Raw genomic sequence first — 24,841 nt, 5'->3', positions numbered from 1 at the left:
TGGCTGTGTCTTTCTAGGAGATGTGGTGTCTCTTGCTTGGTCTACTTCCTAGCTTCTTTTCTCCTGACTTTGCTTAATGGCCTGGGCACCCTGAGGTTCTGTCTCTACTGCCCTCACCACTGCAACCATGATCTTCTTAATGGACACCCAGAAAATTGGAATGGGATTAACAGAATATGGAGTGTCTTTCCTGTCCTTTGGAGTGATTTTCTTATTTGACAAAGCACTGCTGGCTATTGGAAATGTTTGATTTGTAGCTGGCTTGGCTTTTGTAATTGGTTTACAAAGAACATTCAGATTCTTCTTCCAGAAACCTAAAATGAAAGTTACAGGGTTTTTCTTGGGTGGTGTATTTGTAGTCCTTGTTGGTTGGCCTTTGATACGCATAATCTTTGAAATTTATGGATTCTTTATTATGTTTAAGGGCTTCTTTTTATATGGTCATTGGTGTTATAGGAAGAGTCCCAGTCTTTGGGTTCTTCTTGAATCTATTTGGAATTAGATCATTTGTAGATAAAGTTGGAGAAAGCAACATTATGGTAGAAAGACAAGTGAATTGGAGACTCATTTAAAATACTGTATTATTTTTAAAAGTCCATTGAAGACTATTCAGCACAAAATTAAATGACATGGAATAGTTTGTAATGTTGTTTACAGAATTTTAAAATGTAGAGCCTACCAAGTACCAATAGCAGTTAACCAGCAGTGAGAACAGTCTTCTAATCAAGTAATCTAAGAAGTCAGTGAGCAAACTGAAGGAGAGAAATCTGTGTTACAATACACATTGAAACTCTTGAAGGCGATTTTTAATTGCTTTTCTGCAGTGTGGGAAAACTGTGGTTGTCTGTTTCTCCTCTTTTTTCTCTTAAAGATGCAGGAGCATCTGTAGGCATTTGCTTTTTAGAAATATCCACTAGAATGGCAAAAATATTTCCATTTGCATTGTCTCTGAAAGTGATACATGAGTTAGATTGGATTATGTTATTTTAATGCATTAAAACCAAGGAAAACCCAGTGTTGATGTATGAATGACTTTTTTTTTTTTTGAAACATAGGGTTAAAATTTTTTTAATTGCTCAGTCTAATTAAATAACATGGGAATAAAATGTGCCCAGGCATCTGTAGTCTTACTTTATCCTTTACACTACTACCTTACTTATAGCCTATTTTTATTATAAAGGATCTTCTTTAAAGCTTTAAACTCCTTTCTTGGTTAGTCATTTGATGTGTGACATAGTAAAAGTTCTCACTCTTGGGTTTACAAATTCTACTACTTTTATATCCCAGACACATTTCATAGACAGTGTCCAAACTGACTTCTCCTATACCCACTCTAGTTATCTGTTCTTCCTTTGCACTCTCTGTTGCAGTGATTGGCACCACATACACTCAGTTACTCAACCAGTGGTGAGAGTTATCCATGATTCCTCCTTCTCCCTAATTCTGCCCATCAAGTGTTTACAAACACATCTTAATTTTGCTTCCATGTTATTTCTTTTATATGTCTGTGTGCCACCACCATGATTACTTCATTCCTACTGTTTTTAATTGAAGTCCTCATCTGGATTGTTAAATTAATTTTCATTTTTTCATTCTATCCCATTTTCCAAATTACTAGTAGAATTATCATTCTAAAAGGCAAATAATGGTTATGTTGCTCCCTTGCTTAAAAATTCTTTAGGTTGAGGCACCTGGGTGGCTCAGTCAGTTAAGCATCTGACTCTTAATTTCAGCTCAGGTCATGATCTCAGGGTTGTGAGATTGAGGCCCACGTTAGTTCCGAGCTCAGCACCAAGTCTACTTGTCCCTCTCCCTCTGCTCCTCCCTGCGTGCACACACACGTTTTCTCTCTCTCTACCCCCCTCTCTCAAATAAATAAATAAATAAATAAAATCTTTTTTTAAAAAAATGTCTTTAGGCAGAATTCAAATTCTCTACTCCATGGGTACTTGGATGGCTCAGTTGGTTAAGTGTCTGCCTTCCTCTCAGGTCATCCCAGGGTGGGTCCTGGGATCAAGCCCTGCATTGGGTTTCCTGTTCAGTGAGAAGCCTGCTTCTTCCTCTCTCTGCCAAATAAAGAAATAAAATATTTAAAAAAAAAATTTTTTTTTAATAAACAAAACAAAATTCTCTGTTCTGGCCCAGCCTAACTGCTTTCCTATCTTCCTACATGCTGTTCTGTCTGGAAAGGCATTTCCTGCCCCAACCATGCCTACCTGCTTAGTTCTTGTTAATCCTTTATTTTTATCTTTAAAGATTTCATTAAAAAAATAAAAATAAAAAAAAAATAAAGATTTCATTTATTTATTCATGAGAGATATATAGAGAGAGGCAGAGACATAGGCAGAGGGAGCAGGCTCCTGATGCAGGACTTGATCCCAGGACCCCAGGATCACAACCTCAGCCAAAGGCAGATGCTCAACCACTGAGCCACCCAGGTGCCCCCTTGTTAATCCTTTAAAACTAAATTTAGGTGTCATCTCCTTTGGAAAACTGACCCTGTTTTCTCCATTACCCATGCCTGCTAACCTATGAATACTAGACACATGCTCTCTTCTTCTCTCTCTTCCTCCAAGTATAAGTTAGGTGTTTCAGCATTTATCCTTTATATTTCTTTATTTCCTCATTAATTTATGAAATCCTTAAAGACTGAGAATTTACATTTTACCTTTGTATGGCTGACTAACTAACCACATTTGAACCAATGTAGATTTTTACATTTTAGCTGTGTTAAAATCTCTGAGGAAAAAATTTCACAAATCTCTTTATAAGTATTTGATTGTTCATACTGAAAAAAAAAAAAAAGGCAAACCAAGAAAAAGTAAACAAATGAACAAATAAAAATCATACCCCTTAATATTCTAGGTAAAGATTAATAATATTGCTAGTTGAATAGTAGTTAAAAACTTGGCATGGGTGCTCGCTTCAACAGCACATATACTAAAAACTTGGCATAGTTCAGATTCAGGTTCTTCCTCCAGTATCTGTAGCCTAGGGAAAGTTTCTTGACTTCTCTGTGCCCTGCCTTCTACATCTGTAAAATGGTTACAGTAAAAGTAGCGTCAGTTCTGCTATAATGCTTATTTTGAAAACATGAATTTGTTCCAACACGACTGATATATTAGGGAGCAATTTGAGTATAATGTGAATTTTGCATTTGCTTATATTTGATTTTTGTCAGTGAAAAATGGCACCTAGCTGAATACATGTCCAAACACTTCAGTTGTGTACCAGCTCCCTCAATTCATTGTATGTTACGAACCATACACATTCATATCCGGTGTTAAAATTTTTCATCCGATTTCAAATAACCCTCCTTCTACCACCTCCCAGTAACTCACAAGCTGCAAATATTTGACCCTTCTATAAGCAACCTCAGATCTTTTCCAAGGTAAAGTACCATCTTTATTGTAGCATTTGTAAATTTCTTTATTATTTAGAGTGCATAAATCTGCTATCATTTTTATGAGGTTCCTATCTTGTTTTATGTGTCATTGACAATGTTTTCCAGTGTTGGGTCCCAGAATCTGTTTCCCTATAAGTTGTACAATTTTGCCTAGTAGGGTGATTTTGGAGAATGCATATGTCAGGTTATAGCAGAACTGATTATACTTACTTCACAAAATAGTTGTGAGAATTATTATATGTGAAGCACCAACAATGATGCTTAACCTAATAAACACCTAATATTATCCATTCTCATCATTATTATTTTTATTGGAATAATCATTTTTATCAAAACATTATGGTAATGAGAAATATTGATGGAATGTAATTCCTCTATATACCATTTGTCTTAAGAGACATTGTTAAAAGATACTCAGATACTATGATTTGTAGACTGTTTATTAGCCTATTAGAGACATATTAGTTTTATATATAATTAGTTGATTGGTTAGTGGATATATAGTAGTTGATGTGGATATTAGTTGAATGGCCTCAAGTGTGATAAAATGTAGTGTCTGTCCTCCTGAAATTTAAGATTTTGGTATATATCTCATATCCTTTTCATTTATTGAGTAATCATACATTTACCTAAGTATGTGATCTGATTTATTTTGTTAAAGGTTCAGAATGCTAAGCAAGTAAACAGTGCACTTAAACAGAAAATGGAAGGTGGAATTGAAGAATTCAAACCTCCTGAGGTATGTTATTGAAGAATATATGTGACTAAGTATGTGAAATCTTATTCTCTGAACTAGTATTTACTATTTTGGTCCCATGTGGTGCTAATACTTTGAAGATGCATAGTGTGGGTGATTTGTCATGTCTCTATTTTCTTATTTAGACTTTTGAGACTTGGCTAATGATTTAAGTGAAGTCATTTCTTTCCTACCCATAGCAATTCATATCAAGCAAAGTAAGTAGGGAAAAACAGCTATACAGGTAGGCCCAGGGCACATGAAAATAGAAAGTAATTGAAGAGCAAACCAGTACATTTCTGGGTCTGCAGCAATGTTTGCTCAAAGCCTTTTCCTAACTGTGTGAATTGGTAACACAACAAGAAAAAAAAACACAAGAAAAGGAGCTTACTTAGCAATTTTAATAATTTTTTATTTTAATATACTTGTCTTTTGTGACTCAGATTTTCAACTAGGATTTTAGTATGTGAGTTAATTAATAACATTCTTGTACTACTTGAAAATGTGAAGTTGAAAAACAAGATGTAGATTAACTTTTCTCAAGTCTTTCTCCTGTTTCCTCTGAAACGTAATATATATTTGATATGTGTGATAATTATAGGAATACTTAAATGCCCATAAAGTCCAATCAAGTCTTTTAATAGAAACCTCTATTATAAATCTTTTCTCTTATTTCTCTCTTTTTTTTTTTAAAGACTCCTCTTCTGTGCTTCATATCCTGGACTGGCCTTTCTATGTATTTAATAATCAAATAATCTTATTTGGTCCTAATGGGATGCCCCCTGTCCCCCCCCGCCATCACAAGTTGCCTGAAATATCTAAAAATGAAATATGTGTGAGGGGCTTGAGGGGGGGGCAGAAGTGTAGGGGAGAGTACTTCAGAACAAATGCACCATATTTTGTCTCACTCATTAGAATCAGAAAGGAATAATCATTAGGAATAAGACTGTTCTTGTTTTTTTGTTTTGTTTTAAATGGTCTCTTTCAATAAGGTTAGGTGATGGGAAAGAATGAAATATACATAGACTAATGTGACATCTCATTTCAAACCCACAGGTAAATAAACTGACAAACATTCTAGTGACATTTCCACTTATTTAAAGATAGTGATACAAAGAATACTACTTTATAGTATTGTAACAAAAATTATCTTAAATTTTATATTGAAATTATTTTAATTTCATATTTATGCATTAAAATGCATAAAAGCCAAAAGCTTTAAGTGTCTGTAATTTTATAACTTAAAAACTAAACTTAATAAATTACAGTAGATATTAAAAATAGGGGAATACTATAAAGAACTTTATGTCAATAAGTTCAAATTTTTAAAGAAAACTTAGAAATTCACAGGAAAATATATCTTACCAAAATTGTCTTAAAAAGAAAGAAAACCGAGATCCCTGGGTGGCGCAGCGGTTTAGCGCCTGCCTTTGGCCCAGGGCGCGATTCTGGAGACCCGGGATCGAATCCCACGTCGGGCTCCCGGTGCATGGAGCCTGCTTCTCCCTCTGCCTATGTCTCTGCCTCTCTCTCTCTCTCTCTCTCTCTCTCTCTGTGACTATCATAAATAAATTAAAAAAAAATTAAAAGAAAGAAAGAAAGAAAACCTGATAGGTTTATTGTCATTAAATAAAATGAAGGAACAGTTAGCAGTTTTTCATAAGAAAATGCCAGGTCCAGACAGTTTTACAGAAAAAGCCTACCAAGTTTTCAAGAAAATGATGATTCTAACCTCAATTTTTTCAGAAAATTGAAGGATAGCCTCTCTCATTAGTATGAATAAAGTAAAACGTTAAAATGCAATAATAGCATTTATAACTTTATGCTATTTGATTTGATGCTCACATAAATCCCAAGAAGTAGATGAAGCAAATACTATTTTACATGACAAAACTGGGCCTCAGAAAGGGTAACTGGATTGATCATGTCACACATCTAGTCAATAGTGAAATTTTGGCTATATTTCACAATCTTAGACTCTAGTTGGAGTCCTAGATTTGTATCATTCTCCCTCTTGCCTTTGAACATTTTCGTTTTTTTGGTTTTTTTAAAGATTTTATTTATTTATTCATGAGACACACAGAGAGAGGGGGGCAGAGACACAGGCAGAGGGAAGAGCAGGCTCCATGCAGGGAGCCCCATGTGGGACTCAATCCCCAGACTCTAGGATCGTGCCCTGAGGCAAATGCAGACGCTTAACTGCTGAGCCACCCAGGCGTCCCAAAAGTTTTCATTTAATAGCAAAACTATATATTGACTCTCACCTTTGAAGGCAGTTTTGAGGTTAGAGGTTATCAGACATTTATTACATCTTTTGGGTTTTTGTAAAAATAATGATCAAAACGAAACAACCAAAATCTTAAGACTCTACCATCCATAGAGTGAAGTTTGAATATTACTTTGAGGTTAATTTATTGAACTCATATAAATTGAAAATGTATGTAGGTTTTATTACCTAGAAAATGCTCAGGATGTATTTATATTTATCATATTATTTCTATTGCTTTGCAGGGAAGAACAATCTGAATAGATCTGTTTCAAAATACTAGATTAACAGTCATAGTAAAGACCTTGAAAAATCATGTAATGTATCCCCTTTTCTTTTGGTTAGGTAATAGAAATTCTACCTTAATAGGTAATAAAAATTTCATTAACCATTAGAATAATAAGCTACTAAGTGATGTAACTCAACTGGAAATAAACATTTACTAAGATGCTTTACTTACTCATTTGGTTGTATTTGTTATTTTCACTTAGGAAAAAATTTGGTGAAGAAAGTCTATTTCTTCCCATAAGTATTTATTAATCATTTATTTCATATAAGGCACTGTTTTAGGCACTGTGGAAAGTGTGTGTGGGTAAGAGAGGACAAATTTAAATGAGGAAGAGATGGATTTTTCTATCTAAAAGAAAAACAGTCTAGATGTTATAAGACAAACATTAAAGTTGTGTGATAGGTTTATAAGTAAAATGCTACAGGAAAATAAGTAGTTATTCTCACTAGGTTAATCGGGGAAGACTTTGTAAAGGGGATGTTTCAGCTGAGGTTTGAAGGATGAGTAGGAGTTTTGCACATACAAAATGGGCAGGCAGAGGGAGTAATAGGAACACTGGTTTGATGTTGAACAGTACATTCAAAATATGTATAAATCCAGTGGGGGAGAACACCAGTCAACGAGTATTCCCTGAGCACTTACCATGTGCTCACTGTGCCAATTACTATGGAGAATTTAGTGGAAGTGTAAAACAGTTTTCTCTCATGAAGCATATTGTCTACTTTGGAAAGCCAACTTGGATGCAGAGGACGAGTAAACGCGGTGTAGAGAGATGTTAACAGAATTGAGTTCAACCGGGGCTTCTTTATGATAGAGATCACTGGGTAAGGGCCAGGGTATAAAAGTCTGTGGGAGCTAAGAAGAGAAGTTTGCCTTTGAAATTAGGTCAAATGGGAAGACCTTGTAGTTTCTTTGATATAGAAAGGATGTAATGGGAATTTTTAACTTTTGGAAGGTTATCCTGGCAGTATTATACAGGCTAAGTTGGAAGTGTTACAGCTGTTGAAATACTAGGCATGTGAGTGATAAATGGTAAAAAGGGGTTTTGGGGTAAGGTCAGATATTAGTTGTAGGAGTGGACAGCAAATGATAAAGGCAAAGAACATTGCAAAATAGAAATTAATATATCTATTTGATAGTATGTAAGAATGTTGGGGGGAGTGGTAGCCTGTGGGCTTATGCTTTGATCTGTTTTGGTTGGAGGTAGGTATATGGGGAAAAGGAAATTAATGAATCCAGGAAGGAAGAAGCTAAAACAGGAGTGCTTTTTGAAGCTAGGCATTTTCCCACCTGTGGATGTTTTCATGCATAGGTGGGTGACATCCTTTCATTATGGATGTTGGATGAAATTTTCAGGATTGGATGGAAAGTTTAACATGGTGCCCTTTTCTGATTCTTTCAATTCAGAGATAGTATGAATCTACTCCTGACAAAAATGGGAAAGATGTGAAGACTAATTTAGCAGGGAAAGGATGCAGTAAAGACGCTGAATTCACAAAGGAAGTCATAGGTTGTTCTTGAAGGCTCTTTGGGGCTTTTCATATTTTTAGTTTTATAACTATTATATGTTGTATTATTTTAGTTGAGATTAATATTTTATTATTTTATAGACAACAGTATTTCAGGCTGCGGTTTGCTGTAGAAGAATGTTCTCAATGGTATTGCCTAGCTAACCATAACTACTACACAATTTTAGATTCCTAGATATATTTTAGTTGTCCTTTCTGTAAATTAAACAAATCTTTACCAAAGTTTAAAAGAGAATAGAAAAATCAGTAACTGGAAGGAATCTTATGTATTTAAAAAATTTTGACCCTGTTTCTTCTTCACTCTTCCCTTTCTTCCACTGCTTCTGTTTTGTCATACACAGATTCTATAATTCAATGCAATTTCAATCCTCTTCCCTACATTTTTCACTGAAGCTACTGCTTAAAGGCTAACACTGCTACTGATCAAAAATTCCATAGCTCTAATTCATTTCTCTTGCCTTCTTCTGAACCTTGACAGAGATGACAATCTCTCTCTTCCTTTAACTTTTGAGAGGTGATGTTGCCTTTTGTAATTATGTTCCTTTCTCAGAGTAATTTTCCTTTCTATACATAAATATAAGCATTCTCCCAAGTTTTTCTCCTCAAAACTCACTTCTCTTCGGAAACATCATACCAACTCATCACTTCACTATATTAAAATTACGTCATATATACATTTAAATGACACAAACTCAACCACAGATATGAGTATGTCTAGTAATAGCAAGTAGAGGAGAGCTGGCAATCCTGCCTGAATTCCTTTTTATCAAGTGTCTCCCGTAGAGTCAGCAGTTAGGGGCTGGAACTCTGAATCCACTATATCTTTAGAAGGCTTTAGCTTCCTCATGCCTCCTGGGTAAGCAGTCTCCTTTTCTTGAAATTGTAGTATTTAAATATGTATTTATGTTTTTTTTTCATTCACTGCTACCCTAAATTTCAGTCAAAGGCTTCATCTTGGATTAACTGAAAAACTAGTGGTTCATTTCGGTGTTGGAGGAATACCTGGCCATGTGGACTTATTGAGAGATTATGTGCCTATCTCCATGACTACCTTTATAGGAACATTTCAATAGTAATTTGGAATTAGAAGCAAAAAAATCTTTTTTTTTTAATTCATAGGTTGATTTTAGAATCTTACATCTGAATATGACTCCATTGTTTTCCCTCATAAACATTTTCCAGACCTTTAAAAGCTGTGTTTGCATAGATGAATCTATTTTAGCCTCAAGTGAACCTGAGCTCCACCTGGATGTCCTGCTTAAAACTCATTGTCAGTGAACCCCAAGTTACAGTCCTCATCTCAGTCTTGCCTTCCCACACCTCCCCACTCAGCATTTCATAACTTCTTAGGTCCTAAACAGCACTATCCTCTACCCAGCTGTCCAGGCTTCAAATCTTCCTCTGGTTAGAATCCTGCTCCTCTCCCCCTGTTCCCTCCCCACAAAAAACTATTGCATATTAAATTTAGTGTGAGCTCATTAACCTTGGTATTTACTGCCTTTCCAAAAAGTGGCCCCTACTATATTTTAAATATCACCAACTTCCAGGCTTATTTATCACTTCTTCCTAATTGTTGATCCTGTTGTTGTTTATACATGGTGTGTGTTCTCATCTTTGCCTTTCAGAAACTTATTCTGTTCTGTAACCCACCGCAGTGTCCACCCCCTCCAACTGGCTTTCTTCTCTGTTCTAGTCATTGTGACTTCTTCCTCTCATCTTTGAATCCCTAGCATACTCTGAACTAATTTTATTAGTAGCTATTTGTGTTTATCCTATCTCCTGATTTGCTTATAAGGCAAAATAAGTTTTCATAGTGCATGTTACTTTCATTTTTTTGTTCTTTTCCATTAATGATACATTTTCTTCCAGTTTCTGCCTTTCAGGTTTAACAAACACCACTTGATCAACTTTAGCTTCTGTTCAGGTGCTGTGACAGTGTTTTTTACATATGTCCTAAACATAGCTTAATATATATTTTACATTTATTCTAACTTTAGTCCTCAGAATAACTTGCATTGTAGTATTACAGGAGATCTCTGTATCCAAATGCTCATTAATCTAAAGGATTCATAGAGAAGCACAAGTTGCCATACAAGAGAATATTCACTAATGAACTAAGCACTTATAAAATTAGGCTGTGCTCACCAGCTATCCCTAATTAACTCTAGCTGTTACTTTCCTACCCATCTCATCAACATCCTTCTCTCTTACTTTCTTGCTAATGTAATGCAAATACAGCACAAACCAAAATGAAATTTTAAACCTTGCAAAAGATTTTCTTCAAGTCTATGAAAGTACAAGAGAATGACTTTAATCTCTTGCAAAATTGTTGACAGATGGGTATTTAGCAGTTAACCATTGAAGAGAAAAGGATGATGACTCAGAGGAACTTCAAAAAAGAATTTGAGTAACAAAGAATTAAGGGAGGCCCTTGAAAGAATTGTTGAGGTCTTCAAAACAGAAATGACCCACTCTGTGCTCTCAAAGCCAGTGAATGTTACACCATTGTATGGTCAGCAAAGATGGGAGCTTTAATTAAAGTGTATTTAATCATTTTTTTAATTTCGTAAGTTTTAGTTTCATATTTCAGATGAAGTTGAAGTCAACCCTTTTTTACCGTTTATTCTGAAATATGTGGACCTGTTTTAAAAAAGGTTCTAGTACCAATTATCCTTGGGTACCAAGGACCTCTTTTATCTACCTTTTCACAGTACAGGTGGCATCAGACTGCTGGGTTTCAACTCAACATATTAGCTCCTTTCCATTCTCGTTGATCTCCTTTTTTTTTCATTCCTTTTTTTCACTTTCTAAACCTTGGTTCACCCTTCTTTTATTACTGCTTCTTTACAGCCTATAGCCCCCTCTTTTTCTTTACCTTTTTATTTCTTTTTTTTTTCTTTACCTTTTAATATTCTTTTGCTTCTTTGCCAGTATCCTCATCTTGAGACTTATCCACTATCTGCCTGGCCTTGCCTTACTATCTCTTCTTAATCTCCTCATCTGGTATTATCATTGCTTTCTGCTTTAGGTTTTTCCCTCTTTTACTCTGTGTTTTGTTTTGTTTTTTTTTTTTAATCTCAAATAATTTTTTTCTAATTTTGAATTTTTGTTTTATTCTTTCTTCTGAATGCTTACTTTTTACAACTCTTCACTCATGGTGAGAAAGTAGATATACCCTAGAACCTCTATGTGCTGAAGAAACTTTTATTGTTAAGATCATGAGTGAGATAAGGCCTAAACACTTGTTCTCAAAGGAAGCCTTTCTTTCTATTTTGTCCAGCCTAGCCATGTAGTACACCAGGCCAGTTTATCTGGGCAGTTTCTTCTGTAAACCTCTGTAGGCTGGTGTACTTAATTTCTGTCTCTCCTTTGACTGCCAAAGTCCTTGTACTAATCAGTGGGTATACACTAATGAAATTTGATTATGTATTTAATATTGTAGTTTTGCCATAGTAAAAATCCTAAACTTGGGATTTTTTTTAAACAAAAATTGTGGGAGAAATCTGGGGAGGTCTTGGGGGGAAAAATCAATTCTTATAGTGGGTCACTTTCTACTTCAGAAATTTAAGAAATATTTTAGGAATTGGGCCTAATGTACAATTCTGTATTAATTTATAACACTGGTTTTGTTGGAGTAAGGTTAGGTTTAATCTAAATGTGAAGAGAAAATAAATAAATAAATGTGGAGAGAAAAAATTTTAGAGCAAGTTACAGATCCTCTCTAAAGATAAATCTCTTAAATGTTTAAAACTAGGCTAAAATTAATACTTGCCATGTGTGATAGGAACATTGTAGTTGGAAAATGGATGACTAATAGATTTTCTCAGTTTTAATGCCTCTGACTAGAGTATAAATGTGAATGTTGTTCATTCTCCCAAATTGGTACATTTCCCTTTCATATTTTTTGTGTGGGTAAAAGGTAACTCAGAATATATTTTTTAATTCTTTTAAAAACAGAATCTTCATAAATCAGAGTTTTAGTAATCTCGTGTCTATGATTTGGTGAAAAGTTAAACAAAAATAAGCACTTTGGAAAAATGTCTGTCTTCATATCCTCATTAGGAAACTTCTCTTTAATTTTGTAGTCAAATCAGAAAATTAATGCCCGTTGGACCACAGAGGAGCAGCTTCTAGCAGTGCAAGGTATATTAAAGATAAGCAGTTATTGTTGTTAATTATTTAACTTGTCATGAAAGGTGACTACCATAGTTCTTCCCTTCCTTTAGAAATGGATCAAGAAAGGGCTCTTGTGTTTACCACAAAGTCCTGATAACCAGGAATTCTGTTTTGTTCTTGTGGATGTGACTTTACTGAGCTTATATGCATTTTGGGTCCTGTACCGCATGTAGCACATTCTCAACCTTAACAATGATGGTGATGATAAGCTTGAACAAGTCATATGGTCTCTGTGCCTTTGCTTCAGTTTTCCTGCAGTTGGGTTCATTCTTACTATATTAGTCATTGGTAACTCATCATTAAAAGCATAAACTATTATATGTTTCTGGTTTTTCTAATTACTCTGTATAATAGTGTTTCTCTATTTGATAAATGTCAGGTACTGAAAATATTAATGATATACTTAATTTTCAGTGTATCGTAACTTAAGAGATATGAAGCCACTGAATGCTTAGAAGGCTGACTTTAAAACATATATATAGAGTTAAAAGATACATTAAAATATATATATAGCATTTTAAACATACTATTTATAAGAATGCTTTGTTAAATTATATGGAAGAGCACTTTTTGTATTATGAATCCCATGGGCAAATTAGTAGCATTATTAAATTGGATTTTTCCCATGTTTGAATTACTTAAGGAAGGACAAACTGTGTATTTTTTATTCAGTGTTGTAGTTTTTTGTTTTTTGTTTCTTTTTTGTTCAAGATAAACTTCTGTAGGACTGATTGTGTAATTATAAATTTGGTCTCCAATTTGTTTTTTTGTGGTTGAACCCTCTTTGTGTTGAATACTAATAGCTTTTTTTATCTAGGTTAACTACTGTAAGAGAAACAAAACATATAAGTATACTTTAAAAAATATTTCTAAGTATTCAAACACAGAAAACATATTTTACTCAAAAAGGTTGTGCAGGTATCATTTGGATGTGAGAGTAATGTAATTAAAGATTGGTTAATAGATGACTGCAGTTTGGACTAGAGTAAGTAAGAATTACCCTGCCAGTGTGATTAGAAAATGTCACAGGAGGGTGCCATCGGGATGATGTCAGCCTTCTCTTTGGCTTGTACAGCACAAGACAGTCATTTTATAAACAGAATAAACACTTGATCCTATGGAGACAGAGTGAGGTATGTGCATGGAGCACATCTATAGTTGGGGAACTAAGTTTCTAAATGAGTCAGAACAAAGTTTAATTAGTTTATAATGTTCAATAATAGCTATGTTTAAATTAGAAACTGTTTAAAATTTAGATTTAAAAATGAGTAGGAAAAAAAAATGGGTAGGGGCGCCTGGCTTGGCCTACTCCATAGAGCATGCTGCTAGATCTCAGGGTCATGAGTGCAAGCTCTGTGTTACTTAAAAAACAAACAAAGAAACCTAGTATTTTAAGAGGCTGCTTCCTATTGATTTAGATCTATGACTTATAGCTCTAATATAGTTATTTGAGGAGACATTGCTTTTGTTGATGTAAAGCCCGTGTTTCTATCCATCTTAGCGTGTGTGTGTGTTTGTGGGTAGCCCATAGAATTTAACCCTGATTTCCGGTATTTCAGTTGCTTAAAGGTTAGTATTAAAAATTGTACTCTACTATAAGAAAATATCCCAGTGAAAGGATTTTCTGGAGAGACTTTTTTTTTTTTTTTTTTTTAATGTTTTTATTTATTTGTGATAGTCACAGAGAGAGAGAGGGGCAGAGACATAGGCAGATGGAGAAGCAGGCTCCATGCACCGGGAGCCCGACGTGGGATTCGATCCTGGGTCTCCAGGATCACGCCCTGGGCCAAAGGCAGGCGCTAAACTGCTGCGCCACCCAGGGATCCCTCTGGAGAGACTTTTGAGGAAAATCTGGGTTAATGTTTCTAGAGGATTCAAGATTTGATATTGTTGTGCAGTACTACCATGGAATCTTATGGCTAGATCAAATATGTAGAGCTGCATTCAAGAGAATGAGCAATGGCAAGATTTACATGTATAGTTTGAGCTGTATATGTGGATATTATCTCAGTTTATAAGTATTAAAAGAATTTGTATATAATCAAACATTTCATCTCTGCTGAGATATTCAGTATTATATTCTTATATATTTAAAAAGTAATTCCTAAATAAATTACACTAATGCAGCAATTTGTACAAAAATATACATGTTCTTAGGATTTTGAAGCCACTTTCTTAATATGTTAATGTCTTTATCTTAACTCTAGGGAATTTTTGTTTCACTTTGAGTTTTTTAGGCTTTTTGGGGGGAAAAGGGTTCATTATATAAAATAAAACAATATGGAGCTCTTTGTGTCCAAAATAGTTATCTTAGGGAAAACAAAAAGTGCTATTTTTGCTAATGAGCCCACATGTTCATATAATGCTCAGATGTGTGTCTTATAAACAGTGTAATCTTATAGTAATGTCACCTGTACCTGAATCTCTGTGGTTAAGGTACATAACCACAGGTTTTATTTTAACATGTAGTTTGCTGTCCATAAGTACCCATCTTAGTGGGCAATTGTTTTGTTTTTCTTCTCTTTAATCTTCATGTTTGATAAACCTTTATATATTATTATGACTTTCAGTTTTATAAAATATAAATCATTTGTTTTGATATTAACATTTTAGTTTTAAAGCATTTTATATTTAAGACATTTTGTATATATTCTGATTTGACACTCATTTATTAAATGCCTTTTTAAATCTTGCTCATAGTTGACTATTAGAGTGACCTGGAGAGAGAAATATAAACTCTATAGTGTCATAGACTTATAATTCTACTATTAAATAAACTTTTTTGTTGTAACTTTTAAAACAACATACATATATTAGGATTATTTCCTAGGGCTTAAATATATATTTCCCACTTTTTCCCTATCTACTCACATTGTTGTTAACTAAATACTACCATTTAAATAATAACTATTTAAATAAATAAATTTTATTTATTTATATGGTGAATAAGTAAATAAATATTAAGCTATTTTTCCTTCTTTCTCCCCTATTTGGAAGGGCAGGGAGTCCTGCTCAGACCAAACAAGAATGTCTGTTTATAATTGTTAATGTTAGCTCTAGGTATCTTATAACTTCATTAACATTCTTCAAGAGTCCCCAGATAGGTTATTATTATAAGTGTGGCTAATTTAAACCTCTAAAAAGTACTTGTTAAGAATGTATTTCTATACTTTCTATAATCTGTTTCAGCCTTTAAGTTTCTGAGTTTTCTTTTTTTTTTCTTTTTCTATCTTTTCTTTCTTTCTTTCTTTCTTTCTTTCTTTCTTTCTTTCTTTCTTTCTTTCTTTCTTTCTTTCAATATTTTATTTATTCATGAGAGACACAGCGGAAGGGACAGAGACATAGGCAGAGAGAAAGGCAGGCTCCCTGCAAGGAGCCCAATGTGGGACTCGATCCCAGGACCCCAGGATCACACCCTGAGCCAAAGGCAGATGCTCAGCCACTGAGCCACCCAGGTGCCCCAAGTATCTGAGTTCTCTATTACAACAAACTAGTTAACAGATTAATTATAGTCTTCACAGTTCATGTTAGTGGAAATATCCCTATTTATAGCTTGTTTCATATATATATAAATGATTTTTTCTAATCTGTAGTGCTCTTAGAAGTTATCCTAAAATCAGTCTTGATATTCATATGATAAGCATTTCTTATTTAGCAAGAATTAAGAAAGGAACTAGATTTGGGTGTATTTTTTTCATGTAAAATGGAACAATTTTTAACTGTTTTCAAAAAATAATACATTTAAATGATAGGACAAAACATTGACTCTTTAAAGTATAGAAGGGCAGAACCTAGTATATACAGTATTTATTTTAGGCCTTCCCTTAAATGTATTCATTTCATAATCATTAGTGCTAAAAAATAATATACTCCGCAACCAAAATGTTAGTGCTATTTTGGGGTAAACAACAAGAAACTTTCCCAGTTTTATCAGGATATCAGCTTTAATTTTTAGGTTTTTTTTTCCCCCTTTTCATATTACCTGTCTTCTTATAAAACAGGAAATGATGGAACTATGTTCACGTCAGTTATGCTTTCACAGTTAAATGTTAGCTTCTCTTCCTGTAGTTTATACATTTTATTTGTTTTTAGGTTGTAAGCCTCGAAATTTTCTTCTAATTTTATCTTGTACATTAAAAAAAAAAAAAGTATGTTTCTTAAAGGAGGAGAGAATGGTTTTGGTGCTTGATTAAAACAGAGATTGTAACCCATTACGTGAATAATCAAAAGGAAAGGGAGATCAGGAGATTCATATTTTTTCATCTAAAAGACACTCATTTGCTTTAGAGAGTTTCTTCTATTATAACAGGTATCACAAGAATGGAGACCCAAAAGTATAATTGTCAGCCCTCTGATGCACTTGCTTCAAAGAATTAATGATTCAAAATTTCCAGCATCTTTGTGATGGGATTTAACTTAAAACAAGGATGATGGGAACACAAGACTCAGAAGAGAAAGGCTAGATATTAGAAAGAGAATTGATTCTGACTTTTAGACCTCACCTAGATAGATGCACCATTCACTGTCCCACTGCTGTTGGTATCTTTTCTTTACTATGAATTCTTGAAAAGATTTATAGGTGGTAGAAAGAAATGCATGTTGCCAAATGGTTTGAGTTTAAAATTAATATTTTATTGATAGGAAAGAACCACATCCCTGGGATTTCTAGATATCACTATGTTCTTATTTCAGAAATAGGTTTCCTGGTTATATACTAAGTACATGCTCACTTAAGAAATATTGTTATAAAGAAGCAAGAAATAATACCACCACCACCCCCAAACACACACAAGTTGTACTACCTGGAAGCAGCTTGCTACTCTTAACATTTTGACTTTTTTGGTAGCCCAAGATCAGATTTTAAAAATAACATTTTAAATATACCAAAAGCAGATTCATGATATCCCTTCTATCTCAGGAGAGATAGAGGAGGGGAGAGCCTATAATTCTGTGTCCACAGTTGAGAAACACTACACTGCAAATGCCCCTGAAGTTACAGTCTTACTAGCCAAATTTTTAAAAATATGAATATATGTTTTTTTGTGGAGCAGAGTGAAGAATACTGTTTGGAGAATGTGGGCTTTTATAAAATGTGACGAGAGTTATACTTCTATATTAATTTCCAAGCAAAACTGTAAAAGTGTATGTTAAAGATTATAAGGTATCATCTGCCAGCATAGGAAGCCAGGTTGTTTCACTATAACTTTCAAAATTTGACTGAAAACACTTTTTTTTCTCTTCCTGGGAAATTTACAATATACCTGTTCCAGGATTTTCTAAAATTTTATTCTACTAACCTTTAAAAACTGACCTTTGGCCCTAAAGGTGAGAAGTTTAATTTAAAACCATGGTTCAGATGGACCTAATCCTTTTACATCTTCAGGAAGAGAGATTTAGTCACAATTTAATTCCCATGCTGATAAAGCAATCGGATGGCCTTATTATAAAATTGTGAAAAAAGAATGGACCACCCTTCTTCTAGGTACAAATTGAAACTAAAGTGGCTCTGATACCTTGGGAAGTTAAAGTTCATTGCTCTGCATTGCTACACCTGCTAGGTTTTCTTCCAGAAGCCTAGCTGCGGATTCTTTTGAAGGAGCTGCCCTAGTAAATCTTAAGTTGGTGTTTCATTAGAATTTAACTAGTTATCAGCCACAGTATGGACTTTAAGAATTCCACCTTCTAACCAAAATATGCTATTGAACCAGCTTCATGGGAAGTGTGAAGGTGGTAAAGAAGTTAGCTATATGTGACCCTTGTGGTGTGGGGGAGAAAAATCAGTCCTATTCCCTGAGTACCCTATGTACCCAGCATTATATTTCATAGGACAGTACTTTCCAACCTTTCTCACATCATGGTATACAGAAAAAAAATTAATGAAATTTGTCACAACACTCTGGGGCAAAAGGACGAGGCTGCTGTTGTCCAGAGAGGACTGCCAAGGAGCTCTAGTTATTCCAGTCTCTGCCCAGCCATCCTGCAAGTTGAGGGCATTAATATTCCTGAAGGCCCATTTGTTCTCAGGACATGAGTGGGATCCTCAATCAGACTATAAAAGTCTGCAGTATGGTCTGAGCCTTAAGATTTTGTAAAGTAGTTTATATGAAACTGGCATACATGAGTTAAACATATCTGGGTCACTTAGAACCTAGGCGACTTGGAAAAAGTCCTTGACATCCAAAGTATCTGGGAAAACTAAGGCTCCTATAGGAAGTAGTTTTGGTTTGTGGGTCTATAATTCTGGAAGTACAACAATGTTGGTGACAAGGTAAAGTCCATTGAGTAAGAGAAAATAAAACAAGATCCAAAAAAAGGAGGACAGTTGTAAAATGGAATGTACATGGGGATAACTTCCTGGTGGATTTTGGAATATATTTTGCTAAACAAATGGGTATTCTGAGGATTGTAATATCTCTTCATACTTGGAAGTCAGAGTTAGTCTTAATGTGACTTCTTGCTACAATACAGGAAAATTATCTTAGATTTATTTAAAGTTTTCATTTCCAAACTCATATTCAGTAGCTTTGGTCATTTCTAGAATATAAATTAAATATCTCTTGTAAAAATTAGTACATCGATAGAACACTGTGTCTGATTTCAAATTAGGAGTTGTTTTTCAGTACAGCAATCTCAAATGAGTTGTTATTTTCCAAAGTATAAATGATAGAGAAGTACTTGAGTATATAGCAATAATTCCTAATATTAAATAACCTTAGATTCTATTGCCCAATAAACCCTCACTGTAACCTAGTCACCCTTAGGATAGATATACTCAGTTACAGAGTCTGAACTGGAAATAAACTCATGGATTTAAAGAGAACTTATGTTGCTAAATACTATAAATAATGTTAAGTGTCATAATTTATTGGCATACATATCTTTCCCTTTGAGAACAGAGCAAGTGAGCAGTTTACAAACCTCAAACTCCGTATTAAAAATCATTATAGCTTAATAATGTCAAACCTCCTGCTCAAAATGCTCTTCTTTAAGGTAGAAGACTGCCCATAGATAGAGTCAAGCCTACCTAGTTGAGTATAAGCAAAAGATACTCACAGTCAAGTTCTCTATAAAATAAAGGCAGAAATTAAAAACAAGAATTTTGTCATGATGGTGCTTTAAGGTAATTGGATAAATGATACCAATAGGGATCTGTAAGAATGTATCTAGCATTTCTCCTGAAGTGTTAACATAGCCTTATATTATTGTCTCATCTGTGATTGTATACATGTTGAATTTCTTTAAATTCCCATGATTCTGGTTGCTTAGGTTACATTATGGACTTTACTATCATAAGTATCATTTCTTTCTCCTTTGTCATCTCTGTAATGAGTTACTGTTTTCTGATATTTTAAACAGTAGTTATCAAGTCAAATCAAAAATTTTGATAGCTTTTATATTTTGAGTTAAGCGCATCTTTCTAGAATGAGCCAGTGAACGTCCTTTTAGAATTCCCTTAAGAACACCTTATTATCTATCTGATTATATAAAGTCATTCCAAATTCTGTAGTATGAATAACTGTCTCAAGTTCATAAATCGAATCTTTCACTACAGTAAAGTTTCCATTACAAACTTTTAGGTTCTCAACTGAATGCACAGTCCTTCTTAAATTTAAGGTAGTGATGATGAGCACAAGTACTCTACACAGTAGTCACTACTGTAACCCTATTCTTTAGGCTATAAAGTACAGCTAGGAATCTTCCTCATACACAGTCTGGGGACTATTAGATAAGTTGAAATCCAACCAACTCTGAAAAATAGCTTCCCCTTTTTTTGCCCATCACATGATGATTCTTTTTTGTGTTTAAATTCTTATCTCATTTCTGTTCATTGGTACCCTGGTGAGATTAGGCAAGTAATCCTGTTGAAGCTGGTATTACAACCAAAATTATAATGCTTTTCTTAATGGGGGAACTCTAAGACTACTCACTCAGTCCATTGAGGGGATAAAAGAGATGGCTCATTCCCATCCAGTTTTGTTTACAAACGGTGTTGCTCAAATTTAGGTGACTGGCTACTAGGGAAATAAATGAATGTGGAATTGAGGATGGAACAAAGAATTCAATGCTTTACAATAAATGGACTGTATTTGAGAGTTCAAGAGAGGATTGGAGAAAATAACTGAGTATGTAAAAAATGGTAAGTTTCTGATTGTTCAGTTGAAGGCAAGTGGCTGGCTCGCTGAAATGACATAATTGATAGTTTTCATCTGTGACCCTGATATCTTAGTCTCTCTCTCAGAATTGAGACATGAGCAGAGTTAATGAGAAAGGATTTTCATTGCTGGTATCTTTTGTGTGTGCATGATGTTTAGTACACACAGCTCTCCTTATTGATCCTTCACAGGTGTATTATTTACTTTGCTTTCCAGGTGTCCGCAAATATGGTAAAGATTTTCAAGCTATTGCAGATGTAATTGGCAACAAGACTGTTGGCCAAGTGAAGAACTTCTTTGTAAACTACAGGCGTCGGTTTAACTTAGAGGAGGTATTGCAGGAGTGGGAAGCAGAACAAGGAACCCAGGCTTCTAATGGTGATGCTTCTACTTTAGGGGAGGAGACAAAAAGTGCTTCTAATGTGCCATCAGGGAAGAGCACTGATGAAGAAGAGGAGGTGTGTTTGTGTATGGAATTTGAGCTAATATGAGTTGAGGAATCATCATTTTGTGTGGTGTGTTCTGTAAGGTTAATCTGTCAGAGGACTAGCTAAATGAGCATGAAAGGTTGACAATACACTTACCCAGTGGTGCCCCTCTGGTGGTGACTCCTAAGTCCTAATGACATGCTAAGTTCTGATCCTAGAAGAATGGAGAGTGTATTGTTCTTTCATAGTCTTATTTTTATTTCCAGTGTTAAGCTGTTTACTAATAAAGATGCCTGTTTGGTAGCTTCGTTGCTTTTTCGGTTTTTGGTTTTTTGTTTTGTTTTGTTTAAAATAAAAGAAGCTTGTGCTTCCAAAAAACACTGGTGTTATGTTTTTGTTTTGTTTTGATTTGTTTTGTTTTTCCTGTGACAGCCCAAACTATATTGTATTAAGTTCGTTAGGAACTCTCATCTCATACATGTATTTTTGTTTCCTCACCTCTAGGCACAGACCCCACAGGCTCCTCGGACTCTGGGTCCATCACCTCCTGCCCCATCATCCACTCCAACACCAACAGCCCCCATTGCCACTCTGAACCAGCCTCCACCACTTCTTCGTCCAACACTGCCTGCTGCCCCTGCTCTTCACCGGCAGCCTCCTCCACTCCAGCAGCAGGCTCGGTTCATCCAGCCCCGGCCAACTTTAAATCAGCCTCCACCACCTCTCATTCGCCCTGCTAATTCTATGCCACCCCGTCTAAACCCAAGACCAGTGTTGTCCACGGTTGGTGGTCAACAGCCACCGTCACTTATTGGAATTCAGACAGATTCACAGTCCTCACTGCACTAAAATTAAATTGGACAGATCTACAGTAACTCTTCACCCCATCATTATACCAATGCTCATCAGACTGATGCAAAAGAGGAGAGAGCAATCCCTCCTAGATACTGAGGCTGCGAACTAGTTCTGTGGCAGTGGGCTAGCATAAGTGGGTGTCTAGGAAATTTTTTGGTTCATACAACCGAACTAAATGTTAATACAACAAAAAGCCTATAGTTAGCCTCCTTTCTAGAGTATACGTTCAGTGACATGATCTCATAAAAGAAAAAAAAAGACTAAGTATTCTATATACCAAGGTTTTTTTGTTTTGTTTTTACTGTATTTATTTTATTGAGATTCTTTATATTTCTGCCTCTTCATAGTCAAGACTCTTAGTACAGAAATACTGACTTAGGAATTGTGAAAACTCCTTAAGTTTCTTAAGGATGTTTGACTTTTTTCTTTCTTCCTTAATTTAATTTTTAACATTTTCCTATGTTAGGAGTGCAAGAATAAATAGCCTGCATTTCAGATTTTGACATATGTTCATTTAATGCATATTTAAGAAATTATAGTACATATCCCTTTTTTCAAAAAAAATCTTGCTTTTTTTTCTAAAGGAATTTTTAATATATTCCTTTAAAAGAAAGCAATTTAATCAATTGCAAAGCAATTATATGAAACCACAAAGAATGTACTGAACCTACTAACCCTTTAACATACACTTTAGGATCCTAGTGCAAAGTCCTTGCTTAAAGGTCATTGACCCGTCATCTGTCAGTAATAAGAGGATTGGAATAATAATTTTACATACAAATGAGAACTTAATTTGTTGAAGTACAATGTCTTTAAGTTCCTTGAAAATGGAGTTAATTTTGATTTTTTTTTTAAATGTTTCTAAATGCTATCTGCTTTTAACTAGTAGTTGCCTATATTTGGGGAGTTTAGAAGAGAATTATATTTTGTCAGTTACGTGAAGATAGTGGTTATGGAAGCATTTATTTACAATACCCTTTTTGTGTTTAGGTTCTGACTTAAAATTGCCCTCATACTTATTAATATGGTCTACATTTAATATAAAGGATGTTTTCTTGATAAATCTCTATTGTACTATTTGGATACATTTGTGTATTCCTTGCAGCCGACCTGTGCTTGTGGGTTTGGTTTAGGGTTAAATCATCAGCATTATTTCATAAAATAAATTTAAGAATTTGTTCTGTGTTATCTAAAGATGTATCAGTATATTGTCACAGTTGTGCTGTTAACTTAAAATGCTCAGACCCCTTTTTATAAAGAAGCAAAAACATTTCAAGTCTTAATTGACACATAAATCATTAAGCACCTACAAATAATATTTTACAAGTAATAGTATTTCAACAATGTGTTACTAATATTTTTGATACAGTGATTTCATATTGGAATCCTGACTTGTGGAAAGGGACAGATCACTTAGATTACTAGTGGAACTTAAGGCTAAATGTTTGCACATTTATATTCTCATCATATTTAGAACTATGTCACGAAATAGTCAACACCTAAGGCCCTTGATTTATGTTTTTGAGAAGTCATATATTCCCAGTGTTGGAAAAATAGTCCCTCCTATTGGCTCTAAAGCCTTAAGGAGCTATTAGATTTTAAATTCATTGATTAGTTTTAATTTTCAAGTTTAGATCACTTCTCATATGGACCTTAAGTTCTGGCACAAACTTCCTCCAGGGTGTGTCTTTTCTTTCTCACTGGATCATCTTAAATAGTTCCTACCCCTGGATTGTAACTAGATAAAAATCTGATTTAAAATTCTTAATATTCAGGAATTTATACTTATTTTTACTTTAAAAGCCACGGTGGGGGGGCAGTTATATATCTTAAAAAGAAAGTATCTAAAGCATTTTTTTACAGTACTTAGATTGTCTTGCATATGTGCATACTATATGGCTTTTATTGTCTTGTCTCTTGTCAGTAGACCAGTATACAATGTGTGAGACATGTCAGTCAAGTTGGTCAGCACCAGCATCTGTCCAGCTGTTAAGTATATTATGATTCACTTAAAAATCTGTTCTATCCCAGCCATGGGCCAAGATGCTGTATCTGAGGGATGTGCTGTGATTTGATTTACGTACACTAGAGCACACAGTAGAAAAATCTGAGCTTCATTAGTAATATGACACATGTATATAGTGAGATGTCTTATTGTGTGCTTTGCATATTTTGTAAATATTTTGCACGTCATTAATTTTCTTTTTTGTTTAAGCAGTGTTTGGCCTGGAAGAGTGATATGCTTGCTGCTTAATCAAAGGATTAAAGAGTTAAAGATGTCTATGTCTTCTATTTTTATATAATTTCATGTTGTATGAAGAATTTAGGACCTCTTCACTGTGAAATTCTAAATATTGATTTTTTATAAGAAAGCAAAATCTAGAAATATTTTAATGACCATTTCATAATGTCAAGGTTATCATTTTTGAAAAATCTACACCCAACTATTTTTCATTACATAACTAAAAATAAATCACACTGTTGATACGCCTGGTAATATTAATGAAAAGATATTTTTTCTATATTCTCTAATTCCAGTATGTAATATGGATGGAGGTAAAGGTAAGTTTGGATCAGTACTTTTCCTCAGTAATTCTACAGCTAAGTGAGTAAAATAAAATGTAGAATAAAGATGAATGGAAACTTCTGTCTTAATATAGGCCAACATTCTTTTTAGAAATAGATGTAGGAAATAAGCAAAAAAAAAAGTCAGTTGTGATTTTAAAAAATATTAAGAATATTGGCAAGTTTTTTGGTTAAAGTATTGAGTTTAGTTAGTAAATATGTTGTACTATTTTCAAAAGTATTAACTCAGACATGTTAATAATGGCTGATCACTTAACACTAGGGTATCAAGATCTCCTCAAAACAACTAATAATCTGACTTAGAACTCAAAGCAGGATCTGTCTTTCTCCTTTTGCTTCCCCAAAATAAATGAGAAATACATTCTGACTATAGGAAAACACAAAAATAAACTAACATGTATGTGTTAGTTTTTTAAC

The 24,841-nt window shown here is 34.3% G+C and overlaps 1 protein-coding gene and 1 pseudogene across 4 annotated transcripts in view; both read left to right on the top strand.

The window, feature by feature from the left end:
* RCOR3 (REST corepressor 3) overlaps positions 1-24,119 on the top strand; it is a 53,514-nt gene extending 29,395 nt beyond the window's left edge. For 3 of the 4 annotated variants that reach the window (XM_072733339.1, XM_072733338.1, XM_025982289.2), the window contains 4 exons: positions 4,068-4,145; positions 12,312-12,369; positions 20,772-21,013; positions 21,488-24,119. In XM_072733339.1, the coding sequence (XP_072589440.1) occupies positions 4,068-4,145; positions 12,312-12,369; positions 20,772-21,013; positions 21,488-21,832 (723 nt within the window). In that variant the 3' untranslated portion in view covers positions 21,833-24,119. The remainder of the gene's footprint in view (positions 1-4,067; positions 4,146-12,311; positions 12,370-20,771; positions 21,014-21,487) is intronic. The other variant, XM_072733340.1, reaches the window with a different exon arrangement.
* Positions 128-572, top strand: LOC112907170 (vesicle transport protein GOT1B pseudogene; annotated as a pseudogene).
* Positions 24,120-24,841: the final 722 nt, after the last annotated feature.

Source organism: Vulpes vulpes, chromosome 13 (assembly GCF_048418805.1).
Source record: "Vulpes vulpes isolate BD-2025 chromosome 13, VulVul3, whole genome shotgun sequence".
Classification (NCBI taxonomy): Eukaryota; Metazoa; Chordata; class Mammalia; order Carnivora; family Canidae; genus Vulpes; species Vulpes vulpes.
Note: the sequence above shows the minus strand (reverse complement) of the source record. Positions and strands in the feature narration are given on the sequence as shown.